Genomic DNA, 17,491 nt, shown 5'->3' with positions numbered 1-17,491 from the left:
TAGTAAGAAATGGAGCTGCACATAACACACCCCTCACTGAGCAAAAAGATCTAAGCCCCCTACCGCCATCCCTCCTTCTCTTCCTCTTCTTCTCTCTTTACTTGGGTTGCATGAGTTCGGGTAGAGAGCCGAACTGGAAGACCTTGGACTGGTAAACATCAAGAGGAGAAAAGTTTGATTCTGCTTTGCGGCCACTATAAATCATGGTGTTCTTTTTCTTTTTTCAGTTTTGATTTTTTTTTTCTACAAAAAGGATCAGCGCCGCATCTTGTCGTGTTGCTACCGTTGAAGCTCCCCCAAAACGCACAGAATCATCCTGAGGTATTTTATTTGATACAATTTGGCTTTGTGAATCCAATCAATCAAGCAAACCAATCAGTCAAATGAGATGGTTACATGATTTTTTTTTTGTCTTTTGACTGTACAATTTGTACAGTGTAATGCTACAAAAAAAGTTTGTGTGGGCACGCGTGTACATGAAAGTATGTGCATGTGCAAGTCTTTTCTGCTAAGTGTTATCAAAAAAAACAAACAAACAAACAAACAAATGCATAAACAATCAGATTAGGAACCAAATGTTCTGTTTAAAACTTCAAGCTTACCCAAGGTCTGCCATGCACACACGAGACTTATTCCACACTAAGATGGATACATGATTGATGAGCACATAATAGTGGAGCCTCCTCGGCTTCATCCCTCTTCATCTTGCCCCGCCCACCCCTTCCCACATCCCAACAACACTATGAAGGTAAACAAGGGATCCATCTCAAGTAGTCTTCAGATCCTCAAGAACCCTGGTTGATTGTGGATCAACAGCAATCAATGATCAAGAATTGTTAACCCAATCCCTATTTAGACTGTTGTGGTTAGATACTATATAGCACTGCTACTGCTGTACCAACCAACCAAAGTTAAATTTTACGAAAAAGACCCAAAATAAAGTAGTTCTATAGTTATCCAACACTCTAGTGATGTGTCATGTTGATCGAGGAAGGGAAGGAGGAAAGAGGAAAGAAGGAAGGAATCGTGTTTTTTATAGCTAATACCCTGTTTCTCAGTGGCAGGGAGGTCAAAAGACAAACACACATCAGCGCCCACCCCCTCCCCAACTCAGACAAGGCGGTGGTAGACACAGTTGTCATTTCATCCTTTTCTCCCTTGTTTATCTCCTCTTTGCTGTCTTCCCTTCCACCATTCTCTTGCTCTTTTGCAGCAGGAGCCACAGCATGACACTGATTTACTAAGGTCAAGGATCAAGGTTTCGATTGTACAAGTATCCATCCACCATATCTGGCAAGACACAGTCCCTTTTCAAAAACATGTAAAATATGTGTCTGAGAGTGTATATGTGTGTATTTTCTCTTCTCTGACACAGAAAAAAATCGACACATGCAAAATAATCTACCACTCTTGATGGTATTTTTCAGAAAGCTATGCTTTTTCAAAAGCAATTGTGGGAAAGAGGTTTTAAAACTAATGGCTATTGTGCTACCAAATAAGCAAACACTAAAATCCTACATAGGGGGATCCGGATGCCAGAATCCCTAATAAATCTTATAGTTTAATAGAATAAAAAAGCAATACTTTGCAATTATTTTTCTATGTGCAGCGCCACAAATGAAATGCCCATCAATTGCCTCAGGTTTCCCTGCTTGTCTGTCCATTTCTATCAGTCATTTTGTCAGTTTGTCTTTTATCTGTCAGTCTGTAAACATTATTCTTTGATAGCACCTACATTACTTTCAGCTTCCCATCACTATCATGTCCCTTACCATGGGCTAAACACAAAAAACCAAATTCTGACTGAGCACACCAATACCTAACTGCCAAAAACTACTGGATGCTCCTCTCTGTGCCATTTAGCCGCTCATCTCCTTTCTCCCTCTCTCTCCTCTTGCACTGCCAGGTGTCTCGGTGGCCATATTTGTCAGAGTAACAAGCAGCAGACCGTTGGACTAGCTCACTGTGACGCCTCTGCCCTCCTGGGACGCCTCCATGTCTGGCCGCCACATCAAACGTGCCCATCTGCTCTCCCTGTCAGGCTCCTCTCCTCAACTAGTGAGCCCCAGGCTTGACAATGGAGGTGGAAAAGAAAAATGGGATGAGGAGGGTTTGAAAAAGAGGTTCTATCCTCTCTCCCTCTTTCTCCCATAATTTCTTCCATCCACCTTACTACTTCCTCACACATTTCAATCAAAAATCAACTGCCTCTTTCCCAACAATTCTTGTACAAGTCCTCTGTTACTGTAACTAGGCCTTCTTGGTCCCACCACAGGGAATATGCCATTTCATACCTCCTTTTAAAAACCTCAGGGGGTAATGACGCCCCTCCCCTATACACCAGGATACCTTATGGCAGAGTGTCGGCCATGCAGCCAACTCATTGGTACATGGCAGAGAATGGACAGAAATGAAGATATCATCGGTAAAGAGAGTAGTAGTAGTACAGTCATACCCAAGTGGGCACGAGTTCTTTTGGATTACAATGTCAAAGAGAAGAAGAAAAACATGTGGCTATGGCATCCCTTAGTGGATAACATAGTTGATAAATTATAATACAAACCCAGAGAGGAGTAAGGAGGAGAAAACACATTATTTCTTATATCAACTAAACATCTGACTCCAGACTGGGGATTTTTTTATACACCCGTCTATTGCTGAACTGGGCTGAGTTTAGGACGCCACGTGGGGCTGGGTATGCAATAGTCTTATTGGTTGAGTAAGGCATCACATGCTCTTTATTGTACATGTCATTAGCTATCCGCCCATCCCGTGAGCAGTATGAGGTGGTGGATTTAACGGAAGAGCGGAGATTGTTCGCATCGTTGCGTGTTTTGATGGGGGCCGCTCCAAGGACCGCTGCTGGCGAGGCCACTGCCAGCTGTTTGTAAATATCAGAGGAGCTACGCCCATGGACCAGTCTGCTGCTGGTGTCGTCCCTCAACGAGTGGCTGAGGAAAGGGTTTTCCGAGCCATGGGCCGGGTACAGGGACTTGCTCCTCTTGCTCTCCTCCAGGTTGTGGTTAAACAGCATCGATTTGGACCCGGTGCCAAACAGTCTGCCGGAGTAGGGACGCATGCCAAAGAGGTTGGCATAGTGCGAGTCAGATGTGGAGTCCAAGAAGCGATCCTTCTCCTTGAGGCTGACACTGCGTGCCGGTCGGCCCAGGTCTACATCCTTGGGCTTTTCTAGCATGATGTTGTCAAAGGAGTGCTGACGACTCAGCCTCAAGCGATTTCTCTTCTGGACATGTGGCCCGTCTGTCTGTGGCCAATAGAGGCCAAACATTTCATCCGGTTGCTGCTGTTGTTGTTGGTGGTGCATGGTGGGACTAACCAAGGGGTCTGTGAGAAGCTGGTCCTCACTAATGTCATACAGGTTGGCTGAGTGGAGGCATGCTTCACACCGATTATAAGGTGAGCGTGTAGCAGAAGCTGAGGCAGAGGCAGATCCAGTAGGGGGGTACTGCCCTCCTGGTGGGTAGCCAGCGGTCACTTTTGACAAACAGGAACGGCAGTGTGTCTGTTTGTAGCGATCAATGGATTCATGTGGAGAAAGGTTTTTGTCTTTCAGGTTATAGTGTTTAGAGTAAGTTGGGTCTGGTAGAAGATCTGAATCTGTGTGATGCAAGGGTGAGGAGTTCAGATGAATGATGGGCTGCTCACACTTCCTATAGTTGTCACTGTGGTCGGAGTAGATCTCAGGGTAATCCAAATCGTCAGCAGCAAGTCCGCGACTCTCGCGGTAGTGAATGGGGTCTGAGTGCAGACTCAGCTCTCGGTCGGAGTCGATGGTGTAAATTTTCTCTCCTCCTCCTCTCCCGGTTTGGTTGGTTCCGCTGCTGACCTGCTTAGTCTTTAAGTAGGACAGCTCCACCTCACTGCAGTCCCTTGGGTATTTTGACGTCACCGATCTTTTTTTTAAGTTGTCCTTGGGCTTCAGGTGCTTGTTGTTTTCTGGGTCCTTGTAGGAGGCTGCCCTGCTGGAGCAGTCGGAGATGTCAGAGTGGGCTGTGTCCTCAGGGAGGTAGCGCTGTGTCTTCATCGACATTCGTGGGTCTGGCATCAGCATGTCAGGCATAGGAGGGGGTCCAGGTGGTGCTGAACGGAGCGTATCCACAGACTTCTTCCACAGGGTCCGGGGTGGCTTGGCGTTGGTCTGGACTGCATCAGCACTCACTGCCACCTCCACAGTGTTGGGATTAGCATCGTTCAGGGTCAGAGGATGTTGGCCTCCCTGGAAAATGTAGTTGTTAAGGTGGTCTTTGTGGCGGTTAGAAAGATAAGACTGCAGGTCACCCGTGTCCCCATAGATCATATCTTTGGGAGCATAGCTTCGGTTGTCAGCATAGATGAAGTTGCCCTTCTCTGCCATCATGTCCATGATCATGGGGCCAGCTGAGTGCATGAACTCACGTTTGGGTGAGTTCATGCGGGAGCCACTCAGGTTAGACATGTTGGTCATCTGTTTGGCTGACTTAATGAGCTTAAGCATTTTGTCCTGGGGGCTAAAGTCCAGATCTGTCTTTTTCTTCATGTCAATGTGGACTCCATGGATGCAACTCCAGATTCCCTGCATGGAGACAGATGGATGAACAAGTGGAATGGATGAGGGAAAGAGGGAAAAGTAAAATTTAAAAAATGAGGAATGGTAATGGGAAAAGGTGAGAGTAAGAGAAGAGTGAGAAAGGGACAGAGATAACATGAAATGAGAGAAAGGGGATCGAACATGAGAGAGAGAGAGATTGAGAAAGAAATGGAGAAAGACAAACAATGATTACTTATCTTAAATTAGATTTATTTTCATTTTCTCTGAAACATACTTTCTCAGTTTACAAAGAAAATCAAACTCCAACCCTCAAAAAAGATAGAAAGTTGTTTTTTTTAAAGATATGAATCTTCTAAGAAACCATGCATGATTGATTTAGGATGATGCTGCAGTAAAAACAACAAAATAATTTAGGAAGTACATCAGAATTAATCATAAACACACCAAGGCAACAAAACACACACAAAACATTGTTAGAATATAAGTCAACCAGGCTAAATCGAGTCTCCAGCCGCACTGCCAGCACAATCCCCTGTCCATCATAACTCAGAGAACAACCAGTGTATATTTTCTAAAGAGGACACAGACAAAATGTGATGCAATGCAATGAAACTTTGGCAGCTCCATCAATTTTACACCGCAGCTGCATTTTACATCTGAAAACCTGTATTTTGCAAAAATACCAGTGTTTTAGAATTCATCCAAACTAAATAACCCAAATCAACAGTGACCTGAGGATAAATATAAGAAACCGGTTACAAAATTTCTCATAACTGTATCCACCAAGCCTCCTTTAGAGGCACTTCAGAGGTGACATTTTCATTGAAAAGGAACAGCAATAAATAGGAGGGTAAGGGAGGGTAAGAAAAATGTTTTTTTTGTAGATTAACATCCAAACAACAGCAGCCAATATGTTGTCTAAAACTAATGCCATTCTATATCTAAAGTCAAAAAGTAAATTCTTTCCTCACACTATTTCCCAGTTCACAAATACATCCTTAAAAAGTATTTAGTAATATTTATCACTTAAATAAATTCAAAGTGGTTTTTGGTTCAGCACGTATTTTATGGAGCTTATTAACACAAGATTAAGGATGTCTTTTGTCCTAAATCATTCTTGAGAATTGCTGTGAAATAACTTTTCTTTTTCAAGAACCTCACTTTATCCTCTCTAAAAGTTTTTCCCTCTTTACCACCCCCCTCTGTTAACTTTTTAAACCGAGTCACATCTTGGCTCAAAAATAGTGCAGAGACACTGCAGTGCTTTTAAGGATGCACGTCCATGTCTTCTGTTCTCACACACAATGAGGGAGAATGCTGACCTTTTAACAGAATGAGAGAGAATAGATTGATTTAGCGTAGGTTGCCATGATTTCATCCCAAAACATGCTGCAATTACAATCTATTTTAGTCGATATGCAGGGCTGCCTCGTGATTCCTCCTCCCATCTCCATCCCCATTCTTCCCTCTCATCCTCTTTTATACAACACTCCCTCTTTTGCCTTGTTTCTCTCAGTTCCTTAGTTTGGCAGTAGCTCTTGTTCTCTGCACTTGTGTATGCGTGCATGCTTGCTCCGCTCTCTTACCCTGCTGATAGAAAATAGAACTAATATAGGCCTGTCTGACCCTAATAATGCAGCAGTAGGCCCCACTTCAGATCTAGTGCTTAACTGGCCCTTACAGCCTTGCACACGACCACTGTTGACCCAGAGAAACTACCCCAAGCCCAGATAATCACACAACCACATATTCACATGTGCACTGCACACACTCAGTGGCCTGCTTTTGTGAGCTGACTTGGGCCATGTTATTTCAAAGTCTTTTTTGATAAAAAAAAATCTCTGTACACTGTAACTTAAGTTTTTTATTCTCCCAAACCAAAAAATAGACTAAAGAATGCATGTAGAACATGCCTGCACAAGCAAGAAAACACCTCCTACACATATCCATATTCTTACCCGACTGATGGAGAAAAGAAGACCCGGCTTGCCAGAGCAGACACCAGTGAAGCAGTATCTGAGCCTCCAGTAGAAGAGATGCTCAGAGACAAAGGTGATGAGGGAGAGCCCCATGGCTGTGGCAAGCATGTAGAAGACCCCCGCCATGTTGTCCACATCCAGCTGACTGGACATCACCTCGTTCTTCTCATTATGGCAAATTCCTGTCAGCCACTGTGCTTCTAGTTCCTCCATTTCACCTGAGAGGCAAAAGAAAGAGAGAGACTTGAATCCTTTTCTGGGTTTGAAATACATTAGGCCAATGATTTTTTAAGGGTAGACATAATATACAAGCTAATACCCTGATACTGCAATTCATGAGACAGACATTTACGGTTACTGTAGAAATACTGCTGACTGTACTGTACATTAACCTAAAACTGTCTTGTAAAAGTTATATACAAAGAATTTGATCTACTTGCATTCTATATATTGTTTGTAATATTGTTTATTTGATTTAAATAAATGATGGTACGCAACCAGAAATAATGTCATTAGTATTAGTTTAAAGGCAGATGTAAGTGTCACATGGTATTCCAGATTGTATTTCAGTGGCTTTTCCACCAAAAGGAGGATAATGTGTCTTGAGATTTGTCATTAATTTGCATTATTTGAGATGTGATTTAAAGGTATTTGATAGTTGAATATATAACATAACATATAGCTTATTTTTGGGTTAGGGTTTTTCATTTGTAGGGGGTGATGTTTAAAATAAATTTCTTTGGCATCATCAGCTGCTGGGCTTCCAGTCCTGTCCATGTTGCCTGATAGGGCAAAGTTTTAGTGTTAATGAAAGAAAGGTAGAAAGCAACAAAGACCTTATCTTTTCTCAGTCCTCACTCTGTGTTCCCTTCCCTCTGTTCCCCCTCCCTCTCTGGCTTTCTCTGTGACATTTGGCGCATGGCTAATCCAATCTGTGTCATTCAGTGCTGGATAACTAAGGCTGCTAGTGAGGAAAGACAAATATCATGGTGGTGTTTAGCTAGATGTCTTGGGGGTGCAGACTCACTAAGACATCATTAACCCTTTGGGACAATTGAGAAGAATTTGTCACCTGTTAGATTTAGAACACGTGAATCAATGTAGCCATGGTATATAGCCATGTTTTTAATATGACGCTATGACATGCTCGGAATTGGCTGCAGAAGAGAACAAAGATAAATTAGATCTTTAAGTATCAACAGGTCACTTGGTCTCGTTTTTAAAAAAATCAAGTGCATTCAAGGGAAAAGCTGTTGGGAGCTGCTACTGCTTGCACTGTTGCTCTGACTCCAGGGGAAAGTATTGATGAAATTCAAATTTTGTTCTCTTTTCTTCTCAAGCAATAGTCTGGTGAGCAGTCAGTTGGAACAAAGGAACACAAGTCTGCACAAGTTTCAACCACACTAGTAGGGCTTTTAAAAATGTTTTAGTTTGAAGCATCAAGGACTTGAAGAAAGAAACCATTTGATTTAAGAAACTGCCTTTTTAATTACATTATGATGAACAGTGCTGGAAAGTAACTAAGTGCATTTACTCAAGTGCTGTACTTCAGTACAATTTTGAGATACTTGTTACTAGTTTTAAGATGAAGCTTTGACACAATGGACAATATAACAAGCTTTTAAAATACAACACATTGTTAAAGATTAAACCAGTGGTCTCCAACCCTTTTGGGCCTTTTGATGTCTTACAAAAAGCATTATCTAGTCAAGGTAACATTTCAGATGAATTGTTATCAACTCCACCAAATAGTCACCAAATAATCTAAATGTCTCACATGGTTTGATTTCAGTAAATGTTCAAATGATCCAATATTTCCCCAAAAATCAAACAGTAGAAGAAAGTCCAAATACTGAAAACAGATTTGTGTATCAGAACTTTTTTCTTCTTTCATCTCCCATTAATCATCTCACAACCCCTCAGATTTATCCGGTGACCCTTTGGAGGGGCCTGACCCCTAGGTTAGGAACCACTGGACTAAACTAGCTAACTGTATATAAAGCAGTTCAAACTAGCTGAGTTTTTAACCTGCTGCCAAGAATATGTTACATCCATAGAGGCTCGCACTGTGATTTCAATGTAGGATACAGAAGCAAAACAAATTTGGGTGTCATCGTTGGAAACATTGCGAGAGTACCCTTTACCAGGCGAGAGTCAAAATATGGAGTGGATCACAGTGCACTGCGGAGTTTGCAGAGACTTCCATCCTCAGCTCTGTCTCCTGCCACCATGGAACTATTTAATGCACAGACTCTCACCAATAAATCCCTCCTCATACATGACCACATCTTGGACAAGGGGCTTGATTTCATGTGTCTTACTGAAACCTGGCATAAACCAGGACAATACTCTGTGCTTAATGAGGCCTGCCTTCCTGGCTATAGCTACATGGAAAAAATCAGCAGAAAAAATGAAAATCTCAATACTCCATGACAAGACTTCTCATCTACTTCTCCTCCAAACCAAACTCGTCTTCCCTCCCTGAGATACACAACCTCCTCACCTCACTCTGCTCCATGTCAACCAACATTGTCATTGTTGTAATGTCGACAACCTCTCCTGTCATTTTGCAGTGGAGTTCCTGAGTCTGACTGAGTGTCTTGGCCTGAAGCAGCATGTTGATGTCCCTACTCACACCAGGGGGCACACACTTGACCTGGCCATCCCTGACTCTGCCCCCATCAATAACCTACAGGTCTATGATCTGGTCAGACCACAAGGTGGTCACAATGGATTTGACATTCTTGTCACCCCCTACTTAACCTAAGCATCAAATGCTTTTTTGGAACTGGATGTGTCCTTCAGATGCTCTGGGCTCGCTGTCCACAAACTGGCCTTGTACGAACTTACTCAAAGTCCCTTAAAGATGCTCAGTCACGGTTCTACTCAAACCTAATTTATAACGTCCTGGCAACCCTAAGCATTTTTTTTCCACCATAAATAATCTCCTGAAGCCACAAACATCTTCCCCAATTGAGGCAACAGAAGAGCGATGTAACAGCTTCATTGACTTTTTCAGAGCCAAGGTCAACAACATCCATTCTCTGATGTCCTGCCTCCTCATGTCATCAACCCTATGTCTGGGAGCTCGCCTTCTCTACTTCATTATACTGGCATCAGACAGAACTACATTGAGGAAATCCTCAGGAAGATGAAACCCTATACTTGTGCCCTGGACTCCATTCTCACAGCCCTGCCAAACTGTACATCCCTATTCTCAGCGCACTGATCACCCAAACTGTCAACCTCTCCCTTCAAACTGGTAGTGTTCCATCTGCCCGCAAGGTCACAGCCATCTACCCCCTCCTCAAGAAGCCCCCCCTGGACCCAGAGGTTCTTGGCAGTTGATGCAGTGTCCCCTTCCCTCCTGATTCTCCTTGACCTGAGTGCTGTTTGACACTGTGGATCACACTCTACTCTTAGAACACCTCCACACCACCACTGGACTGTCAGTCTCTGTGCTTAAGTGGTTTCAGTCCTACTTTTTTGGTAGGACCGAGTATGTCTCACTGGTAGGATGCAGGTCTAGATCGCTCCCTGTCACCTGTGATGTTCTGCAAGGATCGGTTCTCAGCCCCATCCTGTTTACCCTCTACATGCTCCCCCTTGGACGTGTCATCAGCACACATGGGATGTCTTTTCATTGCTATGCTGATGATAACCAGCTGTACATCAAAACTACCTCAAGGCCTTCTGTCACGCCTCGACACCTGTCTTAAGGAGATAAAGGCCTGGATGAGCACACATTGACTGAAGCTCTCTTTACTCCACACCAGTCATCCCCCATTATCCATCTCTCCTTTGACAGCCAGGACATCTCCCTTTCCTCCTCAGTCACTAATTATGGTGTTAGGTTTGACTCTCAGCTGACTTTTGATGACCATGTAAGACATTTATGCAAAACCTCTTTCTACTATCTCAAAAACACACACAAAAACACTTGTCCATGCTTTTATCTCCTCAAGACTGCACTACTGCAATGCACTCTTCACTGAGATCCCTGGCAGGAGCATCCAGAAGCTCCAGTACATTTAGAATTGCTCTGCCAGGATCCTAATGAGAGTGCGAAAACACGAACATATAACACCAATTCTGTTTTCATTGCACTGGCTCCCTGTCTCCTCCAGGATTGACTACAAAGTCCTGCTACTCACATACAAATCCGAACAGACATGCACCTCCCCTACCTACAGGAACTGATCATACCACAAACCTTCACCCGCACCCTCAGATCTGCCAGCAGCTTGCTCCTCCTGACCCCCAGTACTAAGCTCTGCACCACAGGGGATTGAGTCTTCTACTCTACTGTACTACGCTTGTGGAACAGCCTTCCTAACCATCTGAGGGCAGCACAGACTCTGGTCTCTTTTAAAAATGGCCTAAAAACCTTTCCTTACCTTCTTACTATTCTCTTTATGTTATGTGTTCTATGATATTAATACTGCAGCACTTTGAGTTTCACTATGAATGAAAAATTTAAATAAATGTATTATTACCAGCAGCTACAACAGCAAACTGCTTACACACTAATGCTTCAGTATTTATATTCTAAGGATGACATATACTGTATAATAATATATCAGTCAGAGGGACCAAACCTGTACTTTTACTTTAATACGTTAACTACATTTTGCTGCTAATATTAATGTACTTTCACATTGATGTACTTTTAAGGACTTTTACTTGTGATGGAGTATTTTTACATTGCTGTATTGGTACTTTTACTTAAGTGGTAAATGAACTGTGTACTTCTTTCATCACTGATGATGAATCACAAATATTGTAGAAAACCAATTCCGGTTTAGGACATTCACTTAATGTAAGTTTGTTCAGGTTGCTATCTGCACTGAAATAACTCAAGCTCATAAATGGTTGAGCACGGATAGTTGCTGACCCTAACTGGATGATATTTAAGTCTGACAGATTATAATCTTGCTACACTCTAAGAATTTATGCATTCGGGCTACTGTTGCTCGTCAAAGTTGAATACATTTGATCAGGAATGTGCTGTCTTAATTTAGGAAGTGCAGTGACCACAATTTTTGGAACAACAACAGAATAGGACCATATACTTAACTGTCTCATTAAATGTATATTTTGAACAAATTTAAGATTTTTTTTAACCCTCAAAGAGATATGGTGGCCTACAGCTACCTCCGCTATGTCTGTGCCATTTCATGTGTTCCCAGGCAGTCTGTTCTGTCTGTCTCTTCATCTGTTTGTTCTTCACCTCCCTTCATTCTTCCCTGAACACGTCTTCACTCTGCCACCTCTCTGTCCACGAAAAGCCATATGTTCTTTACCCACATTGTGTCTATCTGATCAAGTAGCATCTGCCAAGACACTGAGTCACTGTCATCTATCAAGGACCGGAGCTCCTCTCACTCCCCATTTCTCTCTACCTGACATACACTCTTTCCTTGTCTTCCTCTCATCTCATCCCATGCTCCATGTTGCCTTATCCTGTCTTTGACCTCTATCTGGACATCACACATACATACTGTCTCTATGTTCTTCTGTATCTCGCATCTCTTTTCCCTCCATCTGTTTCCTCTCTCTCTACCTCTGTCACAGACTCTGTGCATTTCTTTTATCTCTTTCTCCCTAGCCATCTCTTTTTTAAGTATCTCCAATCTATATTTACAATGGATAACTCAAGTTACAAGCTACAAGTATAAAAAAGAATATCTGGGATTAATAATAGGGAGAAGAAGACAATGAAAAACAAAAACACTGAGCTTGATTTTTGTTAAAAATTACCCAGCAATGAAATATGGTGGAGTGAGGCCTCCATGCTCTGCAGCCTGATAAGATTTGGTTAGAGAGGATTATTATGACACCAATGTTCATTTAATCAACTTCAGTGCACTTAATGTGAGTGGCTGTGAACACTTGCATCAGCAAAATGCTTTCGATGTAAAATGTAAATGAATCTGTCACTAAAAGCTCGAGCTGTCTCTCTTTCTCTCTGTTTCACAGGAGGAAATTGTTTATGTAAGAACTTCTGAGGCTACTGTAATAAAGGAATGTGGTGATTCAGATAGAGTAATGCATACACACATGCACAAACATGCACACATACACAGACCTGGTGCTGCAGAGAGGAATATATTAGAATAACTTACACACTCTGCCCTCTGTTCAGAGCAGCCTTTTGTGTCCAGAATAACATCAAAGGACTATTTATACTTCATTGCTTTCCCTTTGTGCTGTCAGCAGCCAAGGCAGTAGGGATATGTGTGTGAGCGAGAGACAGTGTGTGTGTACATGTGCATGAATTATAATGTTGGCAAGGAACAATGTAACCTTTTGCCTTCGTTGGATAGTGTCATGCACTTTGAATATGTGTATGAGAATGCTGTGTGAGAGTGTTTCTCACCATCTCCGATGATGGCCAGAATAGCCAGATCCACCTGTCGTTTCCAGTAGGAGCCTTTCTGTAGAGCAATGCCGTAACCAGTGGTAGCAAAAATGTACCTGAACACAGGCGCGCCAAATCACACACACAAACAAACACACACACACACACACACACACACACATACAAAACACATATTTTAACCTTTAAACAAATATTTTAACCTTTATTGCTCCAGATGGCATCACTGTGATTAAAATATCTTTAAGCAGATACCTAATGCATAATGATACATACAAATGTCATGAAGTGGAAATTGAGGTCACATTTATTTAATAAAAATCACCTTAAAAAAAATCATCTTAAGAATAACTTTTGGCTGAGCCTAATGACCAACCGTCCTAGTCTCTGGCCTTAAATAATCTCTTTTTCCATATAGTTACAGTCATCATATGAATACCATTTTACCTTTATATTTTTAATCCAGGTGTCTCCTATTTATCCACTTTTAGTGTGAAGGGAATGCTACCCATTTCTTCTCAAAATTTAATTAAAATTTGAATTAAATTATTATATTTTAATGAGAATTAAAATGTTTTGGAAGTCCAAATGAAGAGATGAGCTGTTATTCTGTAGGTAGTGAGAAACCAGAGTTAATGTTCATGTGTACACCTGTTTGATCCAACTTTAAAACACTGGACTGATTACTCTGATTCATTTGGTTCCATGTGCGAAAAATGTCACTTGAGCTCAGGTGGCGCCACATAACTGCACTACTACCTGAAGACATTGGTCTCTGTTCTCTTCTAAGGAAACAAAAGAGCATTTTGTTAAAATGTGGGAATGTAAAGTGAACAAGAAGCACATAGTGATGTCTGGCTGTTACAGAAGTTGGAAACAAATCGCCAGACTGCAATTTGTTTCCAACATCTGTAACAGCTTACTGATGCTTATATTCAAAATTCTGATATTTAATGTGGGATGGCACAAAACTATGTCAAACAAATAAGCAATTTTAGAGTCTAACTGTGCATTATAAAGTTAAAAAAAGACCCACCATGAAGTGAAGACAATCCACACTGAAAGTGTCTTTTTAAAGAATTAAAGGTTTAGTTACCCGCTTCCAATGGTCACCAGCTTACATCCCTCATCTCTGCCAGCCATGTAGTTCAACACTGCAGCATCATAGATGAAGGCATCCAGTTTACTGCAAAGAAGGAGAAAAAACAGAACAGAGGAGAGAGACAGAGGAAAACAGACAAAGGGAGGGGATGAAGACGAAGCGTGAGGGGTTTCAAATTTTTTAAAGAGAATGAGTGAGAAGTGCACAGGAGGAGACAGAAAGCAGACGAGGGGCTTATTTTTCAGAATGTGTTGTTTGCGGATCAATTCTAAAGTGTTAAATCATCTCCAATAGGACAGCAATCCAAGCGTAACCAAACACACAGAGGACACAGTGGGGAGTGGCTGCGGTTCAATACAGCACGCTTCACTGATGATAGGACCTTGGAGGCACATGGACGACCCAAACAAACTTTAGACAGACACAAACATTTACACTGTCTCTCTCTCTTTCTGCCTCTGTCCACACACACAGACACACACACAGACACACAAATAAGCAGGTTGCAAAGTGGAACGTAAAAGATCCCAGACTCAGACTGACATTTTCAATGTAACTGATGCCGTCACAAATGGCTGCTCTCTCACTCTCTCAGTGCACACACACACACACACACACACACACACACACATACAGAGAGCCCTGCTAATACTGCAGTGACTGGCTGGCATTTACTGAATGTCAGATCCAGCCCTCTAACGGAGGCTCACAGCCGATAGTTTAGCTGTGTAATTAGCTTAACCCAGCACTGGCTCCATCCACACGCTGTGTATCCAAACATGTGGGGAACCAGGCATGTGTGTATTTACACTTGAGTATATGTGTGATTGTGCAGATGTGACTGTGCACTGGTGCATGTCTGTGAGCTTGGATTTGAGCGTGCATGTTTGTAGATGCTAGCCAAACTGTAGCTCTAATGGCTTGGAGGAGGATTCAGCCATCACTGATCTGTCACACCTTTATTTGGGTGAATAAAATGTAGCAGCCCAGATTTTCTTGCCATTTCCCATCTGTACCTTTGAGTGTCATCTTAAATACTGCAAAATGACCATTTTGCATGACTCTGAATCTTATTTTGCAGCACTACAGGGCAACCTTTCAGCACAGTACATGACCTGTCATTGAACTACTGTACAAGTATCTAGACCCCCAAGCAGAGTAACATTTTAGCAGGACTGCATTATAAATTCCAATCCAGAATAACTTTAACTGGGAAATATGTTGGTCACAGTGTGAAATTGTGCCCAAATAGAAACTTTTTGTTAAATTGATTGATTGATGGAAATTGATGTATAAAATTGTTCCAAAATCACAATTTTAAATGCTAAAACATAAAGATTATAAGGCTAGAATTCAGTTTCAGTTAGAACATGTAAGGTCTAACAACTCATAACAGTACTGTCTCAAAAAACAAAGGAAATACATTGTTGTACCTGTGTTGCTTCAGATTACCAGACAGAAAATAAAACATGAATCAGGTAGTCCAGTAGCAAGGCTCATGAGATGCAAAAATATCTTGCATTAAGGCACTTCAGTTCAGTTCAGTATTGTCCCACTGGGGGAAGTTCAGTTTGCAGCAGAGCACAGATAAACAATGGCAATACACACAAACAGTATAACAATAAAATCAATAAAAGATTGGTTTTGTATAGGATAGTACACACATAACAGTACAACAATAAAATCTGTAAGAAGATGGATCTTGTATAGGATTGGATACGATAAAGTACTATGTGTGCTAAGTGTGAGCAAAAAGTGCATAGGTGCAAGGTAACAATTACCTTTTGTGCAAGTTAAGCATGCGTATTGCACAAGGGACAAAGGAAAATTGAAATCTATTGCACTTTGCCCTGGGAATCTTGTACCTCTGACCTGAAGGGAGAAGATCAAATGCCTGCCTTCTTTAAGACCTTGCGATAAAAGATGTCTGACAAGGAGGACTACTGCTTGCCAGTGATCTTGCTGGCCACCTTAACAATGTTGCCTAGTCTTTTTTGTATTGGACATTCAGGTTGCCATACCAGGATCCCAGTGAAAAGGTTAAAACTGACTCAATGACAGATCTATAAAATAACACCATTGAATTGAACTAAATTGAAATATGTCTACTCCCTGACAACTGTCTGGGAGGGTGGGAGTAATGCTGATCTTCTAAAGTCAATGGCCATGTCATTTGTTTTAGTAATATTCAGCCTCAGAAAGTGATCATCACACCAGTGTACAAAGTCATCAACAATAGGCCCATGAGATGTCTCTCCATCTTGGAGTAGACTGATGATAACAGTGTCATCTGCAATTTTAAGGATGTGTCTATCACTATACCAACTCCTACAATCATTGGCGTAGAGGATGAAAGGTAAAGGGGAAAGAACACATCCTTGTGGTGCTCCAGTGGAAGATGCTTTGGCAAGGCACCATTTACTCTGAAAAACTGACTCAATGAAAGATCTATAAAATAGCACCATTAATTTACGGGCAACATCAAAGACATTGAGCCTCCGTAGGAAATACAGTCTTTCCTGGCCTTTCTTACAGATTGCCGCAGTGTTCAAATCAAAGTTAAGTTTCTTGTCAATGATTGTGCCAAGGTACTTTTAGCTCTCAACTATATCTACTCCCTGATGACTGTCTGGGAGGGTGGGAGTGATGCTGATCTTCTAAAGTCAATAGCCATGTCATTTGTTGTAGTAATATTCAGCCTCAGAAAATGATCATTACACCAGTGTGCAAAGTCATCAACAATAGGCCCATGAGATGTTGGTTCCATAGGCAAACTGCATAGGGTCTAGTAACCCCTCAACCCCTCTTAACTAGCTGTTACCTAATCAGCCTCTCAAATAACTTCATGACTAGTGAGGTAAGTGCTACTCATCTGAGGTCACTGGGCTCTTTGGGGGATTTGTTCTTTGGAACAGGTACTATGATGGACTCCTTCCAGAGTTGGAGGACCTTTTGCTGCTCTATGGATAGTAGATAGTGGATAGTAACAGATCCATATAAGAAAGTCACGTGTTTCTTTCTTCTCTCTGTAATGTGTCTTTCATTGAATTAGATAGCCACAGTTTGTTATTTGGAAACACTTTTACATGCTTAGTTGGGATAATAATGACCTCACAGTGGCAAATATGACTAGACACAACATCAACCATCTCATCAATATCACACAAAAACTGACCAATCAGTGCAGTCCGGACATCCCTGTACTGTAGTTCAGCAGTAGCACTTTCAGTTGAGACCTTAACCTTTCTAGACAAGATCTTCCCTCTCTTCAACAGAGCCTGATATGTCAGCAAGAGGTGGATCATATTATGGTCAGAGGAGCAAAGCAGGGGGAGAGCTACAGACATATATATGCTCCTTTAACAGAACCATAGCAGAGGTCTAAAGTCTTTTCATGTCTAGTAGGGCATGTGTTGTACTGCAAGGCGCTGCTCATGGATTTTAGATTACAGTGATTAAAACCACCAAGAATGAGGCTGGGG

The 17,491-nt window shown here is 41.9% G+C and overlaps 1 protein-coding gene across 3 annotated transcripts in view; it reads right to left on the bottom strand.

The window, feature by feature from the left end:
- Window positions 1-731: 731 nt before the first annotated feature.
- The window catches only part of grin2aa (glutamate receptor, ionotropic, N-methyl D-aspartate 2A, a), a 155,762-nt gene continuing 139,002 nt past the window's right edge, over window positions 732-17,491 (bottom strand). For all 3 annotated transcript variants that reach the window (XM_067570293.1, XM_067570292.1, XM_067570291.1), the window contains 4 exons: window positions 14,004-14,093; window positions 12,908-13,005; window positions 6,508-6,746; window positions 732-4,573 (listed from right to left, as the gene is read on the bottom strand). In XM_067570293.1, coding sequence (XP_067426394.1) covers window positions 2,609-4,573; window positions 6,508-6,746; window positions 12,908-13,005; window positions 14,004-14,093 — 2,392 coding nt within the window. In that variant the 3' untranslated portion in view covers window positions 732-2,608. The remainder of the gene's footprint in view (window positions 4,574-6,507; window positions 6,747-12,907; window positions 13,006-14,003; window positions 14,094-17,491) is intronic.

Source organism: Thunnus thynnus, chromosome 17, assembly GCF_963924715.1.
Source record: "Thunnus thynnus chromosome 17, fThuThy2.1, whole genome shotgun sequence".
In the NCBI taxonomy this organism is placed as follows: Eukaryota; Metazoa; Chordata; class Actinopteri; order Scombriformes; family Scombridae; genus Thunnus; species Thunnus thynnus.
This window is presented reverse-complemented; position numbering and strand designations above follow the sequence as displayed.